Source organism: Electrophorus electricus, chromosome 2 (assembly GCF_013358815.1).
Source record: "Electrophorus electricus isolate fEleEle1 chromosome 2, fEleEle1.pri, whole genome shotgun sequence".
Lineage (NCBI taxonomy): Eukaryota > Metazoa > Chordata > Actinopteri > Gymnotiformes > Gymnotidae > Electrophorus > Electrophorus electricus.
Window position 1 is genome coordinate 29,545,190 of NC_049536.1, and position 22,146 is coordinate 29,567,335.

The 22,146-nt window shown below is 40.3% G+C and overlaps 1 protein-coding gene across 1 annotated transcript in view; it reads right to left on the reverse strand.

Moving 5' to 3' along the window:
* The window catches only part of col18a1a (collagen type XVIII alpha 1 chain a), a 64,185-nt gene extending 43,871 nt beyond the window's left edge, over positions 1–20,314 (reverse strand). Inside the window, exons 1-2 of the mRNA XM_027005695.2 lie at positions 20,166–20,314; positions 20,021–20,088 (exon numbers count right to left, since the gene is read on the reverse strand). Coding sequence (XP_026861496.2) covers positions 20,021–20,088; positions 20,166–20,176 — 79 coding nt within the window. The 5' untranslated portion in view covers positions 20,177–20,314. The remainder of the gene's footprint in view (positions 1–20,020; positions 20,089–20,165) is intronic.
* Positions 20,315–22,146: the final 1,832 nt, after the last annotated feature.

Below are 22,146 nucleotides of genomic sequence, written 5' to 3' on the forward strand. Positions count from 1 at the left end.
GCCATCTTCAGCTTCCACCTTAAACAAAATACTTTTGTGCCCTTGGATTGTTACTGCTTTAACTGCCCTTACAGGAATTTGGCCCAAAACTGTCATGAGTTCTGCTCTGGACTGATCCAATTATTTGTGGATCATGTAAATGCCATAATTCATAAAAATATTTGCAGGACACTCATCTTGGTAAGCTTTCTTGCAGCACACAGCATTTTGTTTTTTTATTTAATAGAGGACTCATTTATATATTGTATTCTTCTGAAAAATTAATGCAAAAACCAATATAATAGTAATGATTAATGATTAACAGTAATGATTAATATATTGAGTATGCCTATTCAAGTTCAGTTCTTTTATGAGATCTTTAAAAACAACAAGAAAAATGTTAATTTCTGTGCCAGGTGAGTCATTCAACTCTGATATAGAGAAGAATTTCTTAAAAGAAAGCAACACAGACAAATGACATAGGCATCAGACAGTGAGTCAGACTTGGAGAGATGACTCAGATCCTTCATGTCTCCCCCTCTCCCATCTCACAAATGGGAAACTCCCTGGTGCAGTGTGTGTTCATGTGCCATTGGCTCACCCTCCAAGCTTCCTGCATGCAAGATTTGATGCACAAACATTTATATCTGCCAGAGCAGTTGCACAGGAGTGCGACCACCCTCAACGATCTGTTTTTGCTCCATTCCGTTTTGGAACACTGACACTTTGTACCTGACAGCAGCAGCCGAACCCTGGCATGCAGATCCTCCCCTTCTGTCCCGACCGTTCGCACCCCTAAGGCTGGCCATGTCTCTAGCCCCTCGTTGCTGGTGTCCACTGAGTCAATGCCACTTTCTCATATGGGTCACTCCTGCCTCTTTATATTGAAACAAACTCTGCCTCCCCATCCAGGCAAGACAACCATTCTTCTGCCTCCCTTTCCATGAGGGTGAGTCGATTCCAGTAGCTTTTCTTAAGCTGGTCGGTTAGGCTTCAACTTGGGCTCACCACAACTCATAGGGCATGATGGTGAGATTCACCGCTTTGCGTACTGGCTTTTCATCACATCGCAAAAGTACTTTGACTCAGAATCATGAGGGTGCTTTGGGACTGTGGAAATATGCATTAGATGGCTGGCTGTGGGCCTCCTGTATGGCCTGCTTCCCAGTTTCCTCTGTCTTGTAAATGTAATGAAATAAAGTGACAGGGGATTGCTACATAAAGAGTGGAAAACAGCAGCATGCAGCCCTATCTGCTTTCAGCAAAGGAGTATTAACTAAATTGGCAAGTGCGTCTTGGTGTCACCCAACCCTGATTTTTAGGCATCTGCCACTTGGCAAACTGACTCACTTTCCTCAGGGAAACAGACAAGGTCGACAGGGTCCTTCAACATCTGCTGCTAAAGCAGCTAGCAGAGCATCCGCCCCACTGTGCATGCACTTAAGTAATGCATTCATATTTTAAAAAGCTTTTTTCCCCACATCCAGGGGATAGAATATCCTGCACTGACTGACCAGAGCTAGAGGGAAGGTGAAATGTCAAAATAAAGAGAAGGGGAGGGGAAAGTTTATGGTTTTGGCCTTCATCAATTCCACATTAGTACAGCCACACACACATGCACACACACAAATACACACTGTTTAGGCATGCTGTTTACTCAGTGAGGAGAGTATATGACTGTTTGGACAATGGGCTCTCTCACAGGGCTCCTGATGAGTCAGAAGAGCACAGGCCACTGACCGGATGTAAGACACGGACACTTGTGTCTGTACGAAGGGGAGATAGAGATGTGGGGGTGGGGTCACAGCATGAGAGAGATAGAGAGAATGATGTGGGGGTGGGGTCAGAGAGACGGCAGACAGAATGATTTCTTTTCCCTTCTTTGGCATTCTCTTTCCTCTCATCCAAACCAAAAGCCCCCTGCAGGGAATACATTCCATCTTAATTATGCTGGAGGAACAAAAGACCTCTACTAAAAAGAGGGAGAGAGAAAAAGAGTGAGACACAGAAAATTCCAGTCATGTTGATTAAGACGGTGCATTGCACACATATGAAAGCCCACTTCCAAAAAGACCAGAACTAGAGTGCAATGACTGTCTGCAAATTAAAATTTTGTTTCTGATGAGATGAAAATGAACAGTGGCATTGTCTCTCTGAAGAACAGATTTAATGAATAAAAGCAACCTACAGTAAGGCATTATAGACAGATTTGATGTCTTGTTGAAATAACATCTTGCTGCACATCAGTAATTTACAGATTTCAAAGCTTGAGTCTGGTGAATTAACACTACCAAGTTAACATTGACAATCACCATGCCAGAGAAATAATCTTGAGGCAATGCTTAGCAAGCAATGTGGGAGTGTGTGTGTGTGTGTGTGTGTGTGTGTGTGTGTGTGTGTGTGCATTTGTGTATGTATGTGTGTTAATATAAATGATAGAGATAAAACTGATGTTAACTACCAAAAATCCAAAAAAACCCAAAAACCTCAAATATGAGAAATACTCTTGCTCACCTGTTTTCTGACCTTGAAAAGTATACTTTCAGGCCTGCTTAAGTATGCTTGCATTTAGTGCCATGGACCTTCACTGTTTTTATCCACTGATGAAACAGAGATAGGTGAAGGCATGCATATCCATTTTGCAACGGGAAATTGATTTCAGTAACTCATCACCTTAGTGCCCCCCATGAGAACTTCTCTAACCATTCTGGCGTGACTCAAGCTTAGTGAAAGTAGCTGAGAAATCTCTAATATCAAGAATGTTGTCAAGGCCCCTGAAAAGCCTTTAACATCCATATCAATTACTGTGTTCAGGCCCAATGTTGAGCTTTGCCTTCAAGCTCCCCCCTTTTCACTCCTCATCTCAGTGGGGCAGAGCAGTGCCAAGGTGAAGTGGGGTTTGCCTGCCTGCTGGGTGCATTCCTGGAGAAACCTGCACTTCACTAGGGAAACAATGGATGATGTGATGGGCAGGAGCTGGCTACTTCTGCTGACCTTTAACCTGGACTTTAGAGTCCCACTGAACCCCATTTTAAAGTGGCAAAAGCGAACGCAGATGAGACAGCAGATGCAGAAAAAAGGCTTGTTCAAAATGAGGTGTGATAGGCCGCACACGCGCAAACTGCCATCCAGCAGCAGAACTGGGGACACGGTGTCTGTCTGTCTGTCTGTGTGTGTGTGTGTGTGTACAAGATTTGGTAGAGAAGTGCTGGAGTAGGAAGGGAGGGAGGAGTCTGCTTTTTTTTTTTTTTACCTCCCTGCTTCTTGTCTGACAATGAGCCATTCATAATGGGGTTTAAAAAGAAAAACCCAAACAAACAAAAGATCAAAAACATGCCAAACAAGAGACAGATTGTAATGGGGGCTTTCAAAGCCAAAATTTAATTGGGTAGATCAAAACCGGAAAATGCACAGACACATTTTTTCTTTTTTTTGTGTCTAAAGCCAAAATGTTAAATAGTACAGATATCGTCCAAATGACATAAAAGTTCTCTAGAGGTAAGTGGACCATAAAAAAATGCAAGCTGCAGGAAAAGGCTGAGATCTCCTCAGACACACCACTGGGTCTTCTCACCAATTAGCGTAACCGTCTGAAGTCTAAGGGCATTTTTTTTGTTTTTGCATATTTTCTTAAATTCACTTTAAAGGTTCTTAATTATAGCATCACCTACCAGTGGGAATAGGAGTAAAGACCTCTAAATATACTTGCTAGAATATTCATTATATGGGCAACAGCTGTATGTAACAAATTAACAAAACAACACAAATCTATTTTATATTTCTAGACTAAACAACTAGGATTTTAGTTCTTTGCTTCCCAAGGATGTTTTCATTGGCTAAATATATCAAACCCAGTTTGTATACAAGCGACAGCAACAGCATTCTGTTCTGTGGGTTTTTTGGAGGGGTGGCGTGGGAGGGGTTACGTTTGGTGTTTCCGTAGGTCATGGGTTAAACCACCAGGAAATCCCAAAGGGCGAATAACACTGTTATTGACACGCAATGCTACAACAGAATACAGCATGCTTCCTTTCCCACCTCAATTACACCTTCAAATGTTCTTTGAGTTATCAGCATGTAATAACTGCAGATGGCATGTATCATACTGTGCAGAGTATAGAGACTAAAGATGTGTGCCAGGGACGTTTATCTGATAGACAAGCATGTCTAACATCAGGGCCTGCACTATTTAAAAAAAACAAAGAAAAGAAAATACCTTGTGTCTTTACATCTCATGATAGATAAGTGTGTCTAGCAATTTTATCATATTATTGTCTTCCCTCCAGCATTCCACTGATACATGCTATCAAAAGGTAAATGCATGTGCTAGACACCTGCCTGCAAAAAGCATACAGTTCACTAGATCTGATCATGACTGGACTTGAATGGCTCTTTTGTGAACTTCTGCCTGCTCAACATCTCATAAAACCCCGAAACTAAATCAGGGACGACATACCAGACGGAAAAGCTAATTGAAGTAAAACTTTAAACCTCAGAGGATTTATGACAGTAAATCTTATGTGAAAGAATTTATTTGGATCTATTTAGTCAAAAGACAGATACGGAAGCATGAACTATAATGAAACATTATGTATTGCTCAAGTCTTGCAAACTAAGTGAAAAACAGCTCTAGAATCCCAGCGCACAATATTTGCATTCCATTACAACAAATAAATCAGCAAATTGGCATCTAAACAGATTGTTTCAAGAACTATTCAAGCCTCATTTCAATGTGTAGACTGCCCAAAGTGCTCCACTCTAGCTTTCCTGTGGTATGCTTCTGTGGTACATTACTCAATATAGACTCAATTAACATGACAGTCTGGAATTGATAAACCAATCTCTTTAATACAATATGTCATGAGTTAACGAGGGGAAAAAATTGTGTAGGTAGAGAGTGACTTTACAGATGTTGGTTGCCCCCAGTCCGTGCCTAAGAGCTCTGCTAAATAAGTAGGCCTGATAAATGTCTGCATCGCCGTTCAGCATGGATCCGATGCATTAAGTGACATTTTGTAACCAAATAGTGCTGTCTGAGAGGGCAGCCTGGCAGGCAGCCTGGCAGGCAGCATGGATGGCAGGAATGTGGGAGAATACCATTGACGACTGAGGTGGGGGAGGGAGGGCACACTGCAAGGAGCAACGCCTGACAAAATGAGATAGCAAAAGCCCCCCCACCCATTCCCACATGGTCAGGTCAACGTGCAGCTTCCTTGTCCCCTCCTCAGGGTAACCAAACCTGCTAAATCTGCTCCTGGCCTGCCCCCGAGCTCATCGAGGAATCATTTGTTGCCGGTTCGCTTTTAACCTCATTGTGAACAGTCAGTGATGTATGAATCCCTGGAAGTCAGCCAGCTCTCCGAGACTCCTTGGAGGGCTCCACCCCCTTTGTGCTGATCCCACTGGAGCTGCAGGCTGCCTGGGGCCCCGTTCACCGAGGCAGGGTGGTGCTCTACCCAGGGTCACGCATTCTACATAGACCAGCATTCTTATCACAGGAGATCTTGTGAAAGACTGTGGCAAATCAGATTAGCAAGGTGTTCCATGGTGGTTTATCTTTCCAAGACTATAATAACAAAAACAAACGCAAACACCACAGTATATTTTCATGGATTGCTGTTGTCATCAGCCTGCACAAGCAGCAACCCATTCTACAGTGTGGTAACCAAGACAAATGGGACAGAGTTCATGTTGAAAAGCTGTAAAACAGTTATTTTTTGCCAGTTTAAATGCAGGGTGTCTAAGGTGGTGTATTTAATGGACCATTTAAACAGACTTACTTTCTCAAGTACAAATGTTTTTGGTCTAATCACAAAGAATGACCAAGGCTAAGATGTTGGACTCAGCTTTTGCAGAAGGTTTGATAATATGCTAGAAACAGCTGCTTATGCTATGCATTTTCAGCTCAATGCTATAAAACTATTTCCTTCTGCTTGAGGATTATGTTTCATAAGCAAATTCAGACAACCTAAATGCAGGAAGTGCCATCCTGATTAAAAATGCTCAGACATTTGCAAACCATAAGACAGTAAGAAAATGTATGCAAAATATGCAGGGATTGCTCAAGCATGACTGTCTCTGTGAGAGTGTCTGCAGCACCCTGAGCATCCTGATGCATACATATGCAGGGTTTCTGTTTTAAGTAAGAAGCTTCTCAGGCTTTTAGAATTATGTCAGAGTTAGAAATCTGCCAATGAAGATGTTGGGTGTTAGGAACAGGCTTATATTCCTTGCATTAAAATTTAATTTCAAAAACCTATTCATAAGTGTCATCAACTTGACTTGACTTCTTGCTGCACTGATCTGCAGTGCACTACACAAAGCTACTATTTCATTAGAGAAATACAAACCAGCCCACCTTCTGTCCCCTTTTCCAGACAAACTGCACAGATGGATCAAGTTTCTCAGAGCAATCCTGGTGAAGAAAATGCAGGAGCTGCTACCTTTGCATCTGCAGCACCATGCACTACGCCATCCAGTGCTGTTCAACGCGTGGCGGAATAAATCCATCCACTTAGACGAGTGGATCGACCCTGATCCTCTAAGCAGACGGTGCAAGGAACAAATGCTGCCATTGTCACTTCCAAGTACACACTGCTAATTACACCTAAGCCCTGGCACCTGACAAGGTGAGGCCACACAGGGGCATGGCCCCAGAACTCCGCTGGCAACTGCTGGACAGGGTTTCGGCTTGTTTCACTGATGCAGCATGTGTCAGTCAGGTAAATCAGTTGGAGTGGATTTAGCAGGAATTAAAATGAACTCATTTGACTCACACAAGACACAGTTAAGAAAAGCCCTATAACTCATAACTGCAATGTAAGGCAACCTCCACAAAAGCTTGTGCTGAAAAAATCTTACTACAAGGACTTTGATTGTGCAGTTGACTGCAACCAAACCAAATATTTGATAAAGGCAGTTATTATTGTTTTTCTATCTTCAGGCATCTAGCATGCAACACCACCAATGTAAAAACCACAATCAGGTAAACAGTGTCAGAAAGCCATGTCACGTAAGCAAATCTGGCTCAAGATTGCAAACTCTGAGTGACAATAAAACATGGATTGTTTGAGCTTTAATTCTTCTTGTTCGGGTTCTCCTGGGACTGACAGTGGCTGTTCACATTCCTGAAAGATGTTGCGTCTATTAAAATAGGGGCCCAGTGCTTTAGTGCTGCCTGTCCATTCAGTGACAAACTGACCAGGCTGCCAGCATTCTTAACATTCACTTGTCAGTCACTAACTAAAACTGATTATTTTTTACTACCATAACCATATAATAATACTTCTGCAGGACAGCAACAAGTCATTGTGCTATCGTTATTTTTTATCACTTATGATAATGTACTAATATCTATACCATTGGTTTTGTATTCATGTGTATTTTTTTCACACCACATTGTGTAACGTGATGAGATGATAACTTGCTTTGTTCTGTCAAGCTCTGTATCAAGCCTCTACATCTGTAAGCAATATAAACAATGCGGTTCCAGAACGTTTTGCCAGTAAACAGCCAAAACATCCTTTTATTTCCTGGTTTAGTCAAACATCCTAGATACAGCATGGTTCAGCATCCATATCCTTTTTCTTTGACTGAAGTCTCTCCCTTTTTGGGTTACAATAAGAAAAGCAAGAAATAAATAACAAATATGTACCTGTCTGTCTATCTTTGACACAGGTTGCCTGCCAAAAAATGTAATCATTGACATTTTGTTCTGTGACAGAAATGATGAGATGGCTTACCAAGCTAATAAGAAGTATTTATCATGACTTCATTGTATGCTTGATGGTCTTTATCATAATGTCAGAACCGCTGGTAAGGTCATCACAAAATGAGAACTACTAAGTAGGGGCATCTTCCACTTACAGCCACTATGCACAGTACCTCTTTGTTGTTCATTTTAAGACACCAATATGAGATTGATGATGTTTTAGGGTGTAAATTACTGTGTCAAATGGAAAAGGTAGATTGCATAACCAGGATTGAATCCCTACACTACCTGTAATTTCCACCTCTACTAATCATGCTCATAGATTAGAGCCCTTTCCCCCCAGATATGGAATAAGATCTTTACTGCCCCATAATCTAAGAAAGACCCTACTCAAAATAGATTATCTGAGATTGCCTTGTCACTTCTAAACAAATAACTGTACTTAACGATGGAGAAAACAGGTGGGTGAATGGAAATATAATACCAAAATCTAATACTTAGAGCACTGAATGAGTGGTAGCACAGTAGTTAAGGTACATCTCTTGTAATCAGAAGGTTGTGGGTTCAAGGCCCACCACTGCTAAGTTGCTACTGTTGGGCCCCTGAGCAAGGCCCTCAATTGCTCATGATGTACTCAGTTGTAAGCTGCTTTGGATAAAAGTTTATTATACACAGGACAAAGTTTGTGGCACAAATGAACAATACTTGTACATTGTATGTCTGAGCAGGTGGCATGAGCATAAATTCAAAAAGTTCACTCTGCCTTTTTTTAATCCTTGTTGATCACTGTTTATTCCCAAATTGATGAATCATCACAAAGGACCTAAACAAGCCTAAGCACAGCTCTTTCCAAGGTTCTCGTTGCAGGATAAGTTAATTCAATTTATTTGAAATACTGGCAAACACAGTGGCATCTGTTCTGAGTGAGCAGACAGTTAAAGCACTAGCATTAAACCAAAATCCAAGGTGAATGTTAATCCTGTCCTGCGAGAAAAAAAGAAAACGCACTGTTTTTTAGCATGTCAACACTTCATCTAGTAGAAAAAACATGCGGGATGGCTGCAGAACGTTCAAGTCAGCTGTGACTATCTGGGGAGCTGTGTTTCAAAACTGGCATCAAATTCCATTGCACAGGCCATTCTTAGGAATTAATCCCTGTTGCTTGGTTACTGACTGTCAAAGAAATCTAATACTCAGGGATTATCAGACTATGACCTTTTCTCTGAGTGTTAAAAATTACAAATGGAGGCTTTCAGTAAGGCAGAAGTCTGCTGACACAGACGACCAGCAGCAGAGAGACCATTAGGCACCTAATCATATCCATGGACAAACTGACATGCTCATCAGCTGTAACAATGTACAAAACTGACAAGCAGTATGACACTGTGCAAGATGCAAGAACACAGCTCTCACATCCATCAGGACCGGAGACAAAGTGCTCTTTCATCAGCATGACAGTATAAGTCCTTTAATTAGTGAAAAGCTGTACAAATTTTTTAAATGTATACTTTAGGTTTGTTTTGTCTTGCTAGACTAAAAATTGGCCTGCTTTTCTTCTAGAGAGGGCACCCAGGAAGTGTTCTGTGTAAAGAACCTTCAGTAACATGCAGTATGTGCACTCATTTAGTCACAGTGGCAAGCAAAATGAATTGCGCAACACCAACCAAGAGTAATGGTGTAAGTGAAACTTCATCAAACCTTACAGTACCTTTGCCACCTCTATTTTGAAACAATTGATTTCACATCATTGTGCATTCAAATGGAAAGATACCAGGATTTGATAAATAAAGGTCTAGCAGTTTGATTAGATATAATTTCTTCTATTGTCATGATGGGCTATAAAATTTCATACGAAGTGCTTATAGACTACTGGGGCAAAGACTCATCTTTAAGTTTTTTAGGTTTTGAGCAAAAGATATCCCTTTATGGACTATTTTATTTGAAGAGTGGATTTTAAAAAAGCCAAAGGCAGAGCTATTCACTGGTATGCAAAACATAGCAGTACCAATACAAATCTACCGCATTCTAAAATGCAGTGTCAAGATGGTGTAATACTAGCAGAAAGTCACAATTGTCACTGACTTTTCAGAATGCATTTAAAATATTTTAGGGGGTGGGGCTGGGAAACCAATGTGTTTCAATGAATAGGAAACCACAAAAGTTTTACTTGAAAGTCTGTCTTTTCATGATTCATTGGGGGATTTTGGGGGTAATCATCTTACTTTCAATATACAAAGAGGATAACACAATCTTTCTTCTATAAATTATCTTTGATAAATTTGAAACAGTATCTAATATTAGTTTTTAGTAATATATCAAACCCTTCCTCTCAGAAATCTAAATTAGGGCTCAAATACTGATTATTTGTTGTATATAATATAGAAAAACCATACAGGAAAATTTCCTACAATATGCTTTTAATGAGAGATGCTTCCACAGGTTACAATAGATAGTGGTGCAGTTACTATGCCTGTCAAAAAAATTACTTCCCCATAACTTCTTAAACAATACTAACTAATACTAACTAGTCATACTAACTAGTCTCTTCCAGATTGCATCCATTTTACCGCGTTAGCCTTTTTTTCTGAGTGAAGAGGGAAGTCTATACCCTTACATTTGCATGTCTTGCATGTGGCACAGTTCCCTCTGGCCTGCATTAGCCAAAAGAATAGAGGGCTCCTTTCTTTGTCTGAGCTCAAATTCTTGGCCAGGACATTGGCTGATTCTGAGTGAACATTCATCTTATTTATTTGGTTGCAAACACTGAAATAAAAATGCAGCCATTCCAAAAGAAACTCTCTGAGGGGTGCTGTTGCAAATCTATACAACAGAAACAGTGGGGTTTTTGTATGTACCTTACCTATACTGTCTGGATTAACATTTATCTAAACTTAAGGCATTTAAATACCCCAAAGCTTTGCCAAGACAGACGCCTCCATAATGGCCAGGCCATTCATACTAGCCACAAATGCCTGACTCACCCCTCCTGAAACCAGAGAATCTGAGTGGGAGGTAACAGCAACAGCAATAGCCAGCCATTCGCTTCATCCCGGCACGTAGCAACATGCAGCAGATTGACAAGCCGAGCTCCACTGACACCACAGATGGGTGCATCCCTGACAAGCACTTCAACACACAAGACCTCCTATGGAAGAGGGGTGTCATAAGAGGAAAACAAAGCCTGCACCTGGCTAAGGATGGAACATCTCGAGGGTTTCTTCTGGTGGCCAGGAAAGTGCACAAAGAAAACCTTCTCCCACATCCAAGCCCAGTCACCATGGCCAGACCTCTAAAGAGACCCAGAATGTAAAGGGCTCAAATCCATGTTTGTTCTCGGGCTTGCTGCTCCTGATGCTAATCTCCCTTGCCCAAGGGAAGCATGCCTTTCTCACCCTCGCACTGTGTGGTTTGTGAGGGCGTGAAACAAGAGAACTGTGTATAGAAGCCACCACAGGTGAAAGAACGATGAATCAGAAAAATGCACAGATCCTCTAAAAAGCCAAAGTACCTTGAAAGCTCATCAGAAAACAGGATAAGAAAGACATGGAATATCATGCTTGAGTCCAAAAATCCCACGAGCGAGCCTTAACTTCCCAGTGTAATGTAAGACTGGACTGGTGAAATAGCATTGATCTTAAGTGATATTCCAGATTTAGTGCATGCATAGACATACTGCCATTTGCCCTCAAGATCTTATATGTTGTGGAGTGGCCGTCATTCAAATCCCATTTTCATTCATGAGAATAAAGCAGCCAGTATAGATTTCGTGGAAGGCTGTATCTGGTTGCACCCAGGCCTCCGTTCACCAGACTGTTACTCGGACCATGTAAACACTCCTTAAACTGGGTGCGCGCCAGAGAAGGGGATCTTATTTCTCACATAGAGTCCCAACAATGCTTTGTGTCTGGCAAATCTGCACCTGGTGGCCATGGAAACCACTTTTCCCATTTTAACCCTGGCAGGTCAGCGATTACTGCCTGTCGATTGCAGAAATTACTTGTTTGTTGTAATGATTGCAGCTGCAGAGCCAAAGCTAGCCATTTTCACATATTTATTAGCAATTCAGTGTCCAATTCAGTGTCTAGTGTCCAAGTACATTTTAAAACATATATATGGAGCTTTGCTGCAGTGTAAATACATTTGTTTAGATCAGAGAACATCAAAATAATTGTCACAATCTTCATCTTACAAAAATTGTTTAAACATGTAATTGTTGACAAGAAGAGACAGAACAAAATCGTTTTCAGTAGAACATAATACCTGTAATGTGGAACAATTATTCAAAACAGTAGTCTGTCTTCCATGTCACGGAATGTGCAGATGTCATGTGATTAAAAATCAAATGAATGTATCAATGAATAAATAATCAGCTAATAAATGATACGCTTTACTAAACACAGTTTAACCTGTCATTTGCTTTTGCATTGAAACTCTTTAACCAACTTTAGACTTAATCTTTGATTTTTGTAAGATATGAAACACAAAAATCCCTTTACAATAACCTCATGGCAGATAATGCATATAATATACAAAATCTATTTCAGTAACAGAATCTAAATGAGTAGGGTGCTAAAATGGGATTTTAAGGTGCTGTCTGTGCAAATTGGCTAATGAAGATTTTTTGGTTTGACCAAGAGTCACTGACAAAGAAAAAAAAAGAAACAGAAACCAAAAATTCTCCTGTTGTAGAATTAGTTATTTATACTATACAAAGAAATCATCAAATCATGAGTTCACACTGCTCACCCTCCACAGCTCCCATCAACTCAATCTCACAACAACAGCTGGAAAAATAAGATACTATCACACTGAGGAGCCCACCCACTGAAATGATCTTTTTTTTTCCATCCCCATCATGATCTTACCTTGATCTAGAAAGAAATGAACTCTGCCCAGCAAACACTACTAAATGTCCCAAAGTACACATGGTAATTCCTCAGTGCTTAACCTCTCCCATTTGTTTCTAGAGGTATTTTATCCTACAGTGCCTTTTCAAGACGTTATGTGTGTACACAGCCTTGTGGCCTGTCATTTGTCAAATAACACTATACAGGTAAACTGTTGTTGAGATGATAGGTAAAGGGAGAAAAAAAGTAATGGTTCCAACTTGTCCAGGAAGGGCTTTAGCAACAGTGAGTGGGCCCTTAGTGCCCTATTACACCTGGTTATGGCTGGGTGCACACAATAACGGCCATTACAAATCCTCAATTCATGCCACTAGAGTGATAATTATAGCTTTCCTATTGTTTTTTTATCACTATGCTCCAGTGCTGGGCTCTTGGTATGTGTGAGAGAGAAAGAGAGAGAGAGAGAGAGAGAGAGAGAGAGAGAGAGAGAGAGAGAGAGAGAGATAGAGAGAGAGAGCACAAAAGACAGCAACAATAGGCATTACATGGAGGATACCATCAGTAGATACCTCCCCTGAAAATGAAGTGGAGGTGCATCAGCAAATTCAGATCTAAAAAGTAGCAGCACTGCTGATACAAGGGATGAAGTTACATGCTGTCTTACTTAGAAAATAACTGCTCCATCTTGACTAAAGATGCCAGATAATTTAACAGTTCTGAACTAAAATGAGACTGTCCAAGGCCACCGACGTTCTGGGTAAACTTGGTGCACAGCTAGTTGCTTATATGCTTATATATCATGCAGTAATAGCAGTGGGAACTCATTGCAAATCTTACCCCTAAACAGAAAAACAAACACTCATCTGGAGGTACAGAATCACTTCCAATTTCGAATTGTCATTAGACAATTATTATTAGTAGCATGGCGGATTATGCATACCTAATATTTATAAAAGTGGTCCGTTGTTGTCCCACCTCCTAGTCAGAGAGGAAGGCACAGCCCAGGCAAACATGTCAGGTCAGATGTTTCAAGCATAAAAAGAGTTAAGAGTACAGGTGGGAAGGATTAAGAAATCAAAGAATGATATGACAACTAGACTGAGCCTACAGATCTCTCAGCATCTTTTCTAGACAAATGTTTGAGTACACCATACAAATAACCAACCAGTTTAGAGAAAAATGTGGGAGAGTTGGGAAAGAGGCAACAAGTCCAAGTTTGTTCCTAGCATTTTTTTTTGTTTGTTTTTAATAACATGTTTAAAAGTCTCAAAGTTGTGCATCATTAAAACATTTTGAAAATGGCATAATTTTAGAAATATCCTGAGACTGATTATTTTTGCACAAAGCAAATGAGGGGGATTTCTGCATTCCTTGAACAGAAATTGATTGATAGCCACAGAGAGACAAAGAAAGGCAGCGGCTGTCTCCTTGGTGGCGATGTAAATCCGAGGCAGTGACAAAAGCACAGTTTCTCAAGTTTAGACCCTAGAAGAGAGGTGAACCGCTGGGGTCCTCCACACCAAGGCTTCCCCAGTAAAATGGATTAAGTGGAGCTCATTTTGCTTTGAAGAGATAAGCTTTTATGGGTACATCAGTATGGAAAGGAGGAGTAAAACCATTTCATGTCCTTAAATCAGCAGGTCTTGGCCATGGTAAAGGGCCCCCAGTCCTGTTGGCTATGGCTCAGGGGGCAGGAAAAAAAGAAAAAGAAAACTTCAGCCATCAGTGAATCTGTTTATTGGCTGGAAAATCCGTGGATTACTGCTGCCACAGGAACTGCTGAGGCAGAACAGAGGTTAAGCATGGCCCTTTCTTGGCTTTTTACATAAGTCAGCTCAGCCATTGACCTAAAGGTGCTACATTGCAGGCAAAAAGGCCATAGAAAGACAGATAAAGATAAACTCTCTGTTTAGCTGACCTTCTGCTAGAGAGAGAGAGAGAGAGAGAGAAAAAGAGAGAGAGAGAGGCTGAAAAGCAAGCAGCAACTCAACACAAAAAGCAGCAAATTAAATGCGCCATTTGCTCTATTAAAACCATCCAGAGCAAGTTCAGACAGTAAGAGCGATTCCAGCCTGCACACTCTTCTTCAAAGCACTATATCAAGTCATATCATGTTTGATCCACACCCTTAAAAAACTTCCTCAGCAACTAATCTTCAACAGTAACTCATTTCAAAGTGCTAACATAATGTACAGAATGAGATATGATTTAGGTATTGTTTTTTTAAATAGCAAAAGGTAATTATGCAAGACTAATTATAAATTAATTTGTCCAGACCACGAATTTAATCAAATTAAATTGTATAAAATTAAATTGCAGTTTAAAGACCACAAGGGGAAAGGGGATTCTTATTAAAGAAGGACAGGACCCATGTAAAGAGAAAGAGAAAATGTTGCATAATATACATTGCTTGGCCAAAAAAAAGGTTACCACCTGAATTTAAATAAGCCAATAGGTAACAGCCTCCCATTGGTTAATTACTGCATGGGTGATTATGTTTCAGATGGCAACAAGTTATTTAACCCAAACTGATGCAGTGAGTAGCTTCTCATTTGTTAAACAACTATGTCGAAAGACACATCCTGTGGTCGTGGAAAAGATCTGTTTCAGAAGGGTCAAATTATTGGCATGCATCAAGCAGAGAAAACATCTAAGGAGATTGCTAAAACTACTAAAATCGGGTTAAGAACTGTCCAATGCATTATTAAAAAGTGGAAGGACAGCGGGGAAACATCATCTTCGAGGAAGGAATGTGGTCAGAAAAAAATCTTGAATGATCATGATCAGTGAGCACTTAAACACGTGGTGAAATAAAATCGTACAAAAACAACAGCAGAACTCAGGGATATATCTTTAATAGTGAAAGCAAGAGCATTTCCACATGAACAATGCAAAGGGAACTCAAGGGATTGGGACTAAACAGCTGTGTAGCCTTAGGAAAACCACTTGCCATTGAGGCTAACCGGCAAAAACAGATTCAATTTGCTAGGGAGCATAAAGATTGGACTCTGGAGCAATGGAAGAAGGTCATGTGGTCTGATGAGTCCAGATTTACCCTGTTCCAGAGTGATGGGCGCATCAGGGTAAGAAGAGAGGCTGAAGTGATGCACCCATCATGCCTAGTGCCTACCGTTCAAGCCTATGGGGGCAGTGCTATGACCCGGGGTTGCTGCAGTTGGTCAGGTCTAGGTTCAGCATTGTTATGTGCCCAAAGACTGAGGTCAGCTGACTACCTGAATAAACTGAACGACCAGGTTATTCCATCAATGGATTTTTTCTTCCCCGATGGCACAGGCATATTCTAAGATGAAAATGCCAAGATTAATCTGTCTCAAATTGTGAAAGAGTGGTTCTGGGAGCATGAGACATTATTTTCACACATGGATTGGCCACCACAGAGTCCAGACCTGAACCCCATTGAGAATCTTTGGGATGTGCTGGAGAAGACTTTGTGCAATGGTCCAAATCTCCCATTATCAATACAAGATCTTGGGGGAAAAATTAATGAAAGTCTGGACAGATATAAATGTTGTGCCATTGCAGACGCGTGTGGAAATGATGCCACAGCGAATACGTGCCATAATCAAAGCTAAAGGCAGACCAACAAAATATTAGAGTGTTTGACCTTTTTTTTGGCCAGGCAGTGTATAAGGGTACATTATACACACACACACACACACACAGTTACATAAAAAAATGCCCCTGAGTCACTTCAGGATATAACAGTGGGATGCAAGATACTAGCAGGGAAAGCCTACATGGAACGCCATATCCAAGTGGCTTGCATTGCATACAAAAACATCTGTGCTGAAAACAGGCTGGACGTTCCAAGGTCTAAGTGGGATATACCCCCTAAGGTGGTGGAAAATAACCGTGCTAAGATCCTGTGAGACTTTCAGATACAGACAGACAAGATGGTAATGGCTAACCAACTGGACATTGTAGTGGTGGACAAACAACAGAAGAGGGCCATCATGATAGATGTGGCAATCCCAAGTGATAGCAACATCAGGAAAAAGGAACATGACAAACTCAAGAAATGCCAAGTGCAAAAGGAAGAGCTAGAAAAGATGTGGAGGGTGAAGGCAACTGTGGTTTCCATAGTAATTGGTGCAATAGGGGCTATAACCCCCAAACTGGGAGAATGGTTTCAACAGATCAACATCTGAGATATACATATATATATATATATATATATATATATATATATATATATATATATATATATATATATATATATATATATATATACACACACACGTTTTTTTCTTTGGAAACATTGCACACCACAGTGTAATTTTGCTGCCTAAATATCTAACAGCAGAGATCAGTTAAATCAAACAAGTAGCATGTTTTAATGACTCATGATTAAGACAGATGTTTTAAGATTTTAGAAGTCACAAAAGTGGGGAAATCTTTCAGTGAGGCATCAGAGGATTAACTCCCTCGTGCACTCATCTTGAATCTGTGGTCATTATTTACTATCAATAGCTGCTGCCAAGAGAAGAGCTACTGAGTTACCTCATTTAAAACTCACCCTTCACTAACATTCTCAGACTATTCAGATTACTCTTTTTCATATCATCCAGTCAGAAATGCTTTCAAAATCCACAAATGTTCCTGAACAGAATATAAACTAGTCAGAAATAAAAGGCAAAGACAAAAAAAAAAAAAAGGGGGGGGGGGGGGGGTGATGGGGTAGAAAGCCAGTGAAGTTTACTGGTGCACAAGACTGCTTGGAGTAGGTGATGCTGGTTAAGAGTATATTTTTAGTGACTCATTTACAGCTCTCAACAGGAGCTTCCTGCCTGATGGTGCTCATGTGTTGCAGGTGGGGGGCCCTTGTTTGCTGTGATTTTTTGTCTCATTCGTGTCTTAAACGAGCCAGCAGGGTGTTCCCTTACAGCTGTTCCCCACTATCTCTGCTCTGTCGCCTCAGGCTGCACATGCTTAAAGAAGACTGAGTGCATGACAAAAGGAATTCTCCATGAGGATGGGGAGAATCCCAGTGGCTGTACTACAATGCTCCTTTCTCACAGTGCTTTACATTTGCTGTGACAGAGTACACTGTCAGGTATTTGGAGCACTTCATAGCCACTTTCACACAGCAGGTATAAGTGGCCCAAATATGATCTTTTCTTCATATATGGCACAGATGCGTTATGTGTAACAATGTGAACAATACAAAACAAAAACAAAACGCAGTGAATCTGAATTTTTCCATTTCCAATTTGAGACACTTTCACATGTGGTGCTGGAATATATACACGATGTGTGGCAATGCAACTTTTATATCAACACAACTCAGCCTTCATCATAATCTTGTGCTGCCGGAAAAGAAAGATGGACGACAACAGTGAGGGATTATTTCACTGGTGGGATTGTGATGTAACAGCCTAGCAACAACAACAACAACAACAACAACAACAACAACAACAACAACAACAACAAAAGATTTGGTCAGAAAATCAGATTTGTGCTACTTTTACATGCTGTGTGAATGTAGACTAAACATTTCATTCCCATACTTGCCTCAGGCAGCAAGTATAAATGCCTCTGATTTAATACTCACACAGCTAACTTTAACAAACTTGTGATCATGCCATGACTAAGATCACACTGAGAAAAAGCTGAGAGATATGCATCAGTCACTAGCTTCTTACAACAGGATTCCTCTTCTATGGGAACCAGTTTATTACTTTTTCAAGGAAAAAAATGCAGACAAATAGGCAATCAAATGAACATGAAAGGCATCCTACTATGAATATACTATTCAAATGGTCATATTAACTAGGTGATATTGGAAACAGCTCCTCCACAAACATACACCATTCGTTCATGTATTTCAGGCATCTTATCACAGGCAAAATATAAGTCGTTTCCATACATCTTAAAGTAGCAGAAAGTTATGGGTATAAAATGTTTTATATATATATATATATATATATATATATATATATATATATATATATATATATAGAAACGTTGAAAAATTGACAACTTTTAATGTTACTACTATATAATGCAGCATGACCATTCTCAATAAACATAATTGATATGATTAATTTTACATTTATTTCTCACAATAAACAATCTAACTGCTTGAATGAAAATTCTAGGATGATTAGAATGATTAATCTCTTTCATGTTTAACTAAAAATCACGTTTGAAATCATTTTAATAAGTATTTTAATAATATGATTTAAGATTTTAACTTATACACCCACCCAGCCTTTAGAACTGACAGAGCCTAACTGGAAGTATCTAGAAATTAAGGCTGCATAACTACTCATATTAACCCTAGCTGGTTGATTTCGAGTTCCCTAAGTACTACAGAGAGATTAGAGGCTAGGGTCTTTTATTCGAACTCACTGGCTTTGGTACAACATTTTTTTTGTTTTTTTGCAAAGTCCTGTTTTGTACATTTTTGTCACTGTAAAGTGATGGCTGCCAGTCTGAGCCGTGCCAAATCAAATATTGATAAGGTGTTCTCAATTTCTCTCTACCTCATGCAAGACAGCTGTACAACCAGCAGACATACCTCCTGCTAAATTAAATGCATTGTTACAACAAGAGTTGGGGTTTAATAATTCACACGGCAAGAAGTTAATGCTTCCTCAAGACCACTTCACACAGTCTGCTGAATGTAGCATTCTAGTGCCATTAGAGCTGCAGGAGTACTGAGCAGCTTGTACCAACCACATCCTCTTCATACTGCTGAAAAAGATATAGGGCAAAGATAGGCTAAAAAACGTGGGACCTATTTGAATATCTAACATTAAGTCATGTGGAAAACTTGAGTCCTTTCCAACCAAAACAAGGATGCTGGGTTATAACAGACAGGCAAGTCTTGAATTCTTAAGTCTTATAATCATTAGCTCATACAGATTTAAATGAAATTTTCGACGAGCAGTTAACAGCAAGGAATCAGGTTTTTTTTTTGTTGTTTGTTTTTTGAGCATTCACATTTAGATGCACTTAGACAGTCTGCATATAGGCCAAGTTGTAAAAGGCATTCTATTTTTGAAGAGAAACGTAAACGCCAAGTCTATAATCTATCATTATTTCGCAAAAACAAATCATCAAAGACACCAATGATGCATTGCCATCTAATGCAGTCAGTCATTTACTGGTTAACGTCGTTTTCAGGCTTAATACTAAAATTTTAATGTACAGCAAAATCATTATCATGGAAAGTTAATACTTTATTGGAATTCTAATTCGTTTGGATTAAACCGCCTTGTTCCATTTTCAGTAACAAGTAACAAAGTTCACATGAAATATTGGCATAAATCAAAGGTATCATGTCTCAGATATCTCTGAATCTTTTTACTACAATAATCACTACTTTCTAACCTTAACAGTCGTGAACCAGTATAGCTCTGTTCATCAAAGAAAAGTACCAGTAGCTGTTCTCAATTCTCATAAAAGAACGCGCAAACATATCAGAAGTAGTCTACAAAGACGAAACGTTCGCGCTTACCTGGACGTTGCGACGAAGTTGGCGAGAGTGAAATGAAGAAAAATAGTGGCTGCAGCCACGAGAGACACCTGCAACGAAGAGGCAAGTTGTACTGTTTTAATCGACTCAACAAAATCCATTCAAAACGGTCACACTGCACTTATACCTTTTTTCCATCTCGGTTTCGTGACCGACGCTTTCCAAAGTCTACATGGAAGGTACGAATTTCGTTTTGCGCGCTTCCTTTCACTCCGCAGCGTCTCCGTACCGGCTGAGCAGCTGATGTGAGGACGCCGCGACTTGGTGCTGAGAGAGGGCTGGAGCAAGCAGGGAATGTAGCAAGCCAAAGGTCTAACAAAGCGTAATCCCCCCTGGGTCCTAACGCGCCGCTTTGTGGTGCCCAACAGCAGCGCGTGAGTGACAGAAACCTTTATAGTCTGATTATTCAGACGTTGTTACTTAACTTGCATGATGTACTCCATACATCTTTAGAGTTACAGACAGAGCCTACCCTCTGAGCGAGTTAAAACGACCTATACTAAATGCCATATTATTCTGTTTATTTCATTATTATTTTACATTTAAACAGTCTCTTTACAGTTATACGGGGATTCAGCTACTGCCATGGTGCATGTCACAAGAAACATTACTTTTAACCTATTTTAATAGGCTAGCAACTGAAGTAAAACCCCAAGTAACACTTTGAGAGTATGTGACATAAGAAGTTGGTGAATAAGACGCATACAAAGTCTATGTAGAGACAGGAATTAGGCTGCTGTTCTGTCAATATGCTGAAGGATTAGGAAAACATGGCTGACCCTTTGGCAGTGTGGAAACAAAACAGCACATTTCCTAAAGCCTTCATGGTATCATTCTTTTAAGACATAGACTGGATTTTGTCTCCTATCATATGCCTCCAGACCTCATTTTCCTTCCAGATGAACTTTCTCCTTAGAGAGGTGTAAACAGAACTGTTGACTTAACCTGTGGTTATTTGCCTCAGCATGCTTGTGGTATGGACTAGGTGGAGTCCATTGTGTCCAAAGAGCAGTGCACACAACAAACCTCTACAATCACTCTTTGGGTACTTCTGAGGCAGTCTGTCTCTCTCAGGTATGACGTCTGAAAATGGGCCTTGACCCCTGAGGAATGCATACCCTTGATAATAACCAAGTTGTCTGAGTGTGAGCCTTGGTTCATTCTCAATTCTGCAGGAATATCACATACTTGCAACTTGGCCAAACATTTCCTCAAGTGTAATCTTTGATAATGTAGAGTCCAGGGGAAGTGAATGAACCCGCAGTCCCTGCAAGGGTTGATGAAATATTTTCGTTCTTCCATGAATACATTTTTTTGCACCAGGTAAATGGTATAAGTTAACTGTTAGCCAATCACAATTATCCGCCAGTGTGATTTGGGCAAGGAAGTGTGCATTCCTTTCTTCCTGAACACAAGACACAGAAGAGAGAATAGAGCACCTTGGTATGAAAAGACTACTAGCTTTGGACAGGGTCTTTATTTGAATTCCAATTTATACCATAGAGTTTAAATGGACTCAAACACCATAATTTCCTGCTGCTTGTTGAGGCCTGATTGCCTGATATTTTTCAGTCAGTGTACTTACACACTAAATTCACACTGTGCTACTGACTTGGTCCAGTGCACTCCAAGCCTGCAATTATGAGCATTGAGAAGCAGTCTGAAAACAGAATGAACAGAGATTATTGCCAAATCTTAGGGGCAGGTTCTGGAACCTGAGCAGCTCTAAATGTGAGCAGTAGCCTCTGGGTTTGTTGGAACATGCCTGAATCCTGAGCCAGGCCCATTCCCAGCACATTCCTTAATCAAAGCAGTGGGTACATTTAGGACAAGGCAGAGAGGTTACAGCTGGCTATCTCCAAATACTTACCTTCATCGTAACTAATTATAGAGAAAACATGGAAAGCAAACACTGGTCATGAGTATCTACTTCGTGGTCAACTGTACTCCTCCTGATGAAGGGAGAGCTGCTGCAGGGCCTCATTGTGATTAGCACGTGTAAGGCTGAGCGAGTGAGTCAGCCTGCTGCTGTTGATTAGCAAAACCTCAGAATACAACGTTTTTGGTTACTTACTGCTAACATTAAAGCAACACAATCAGTAATAGCA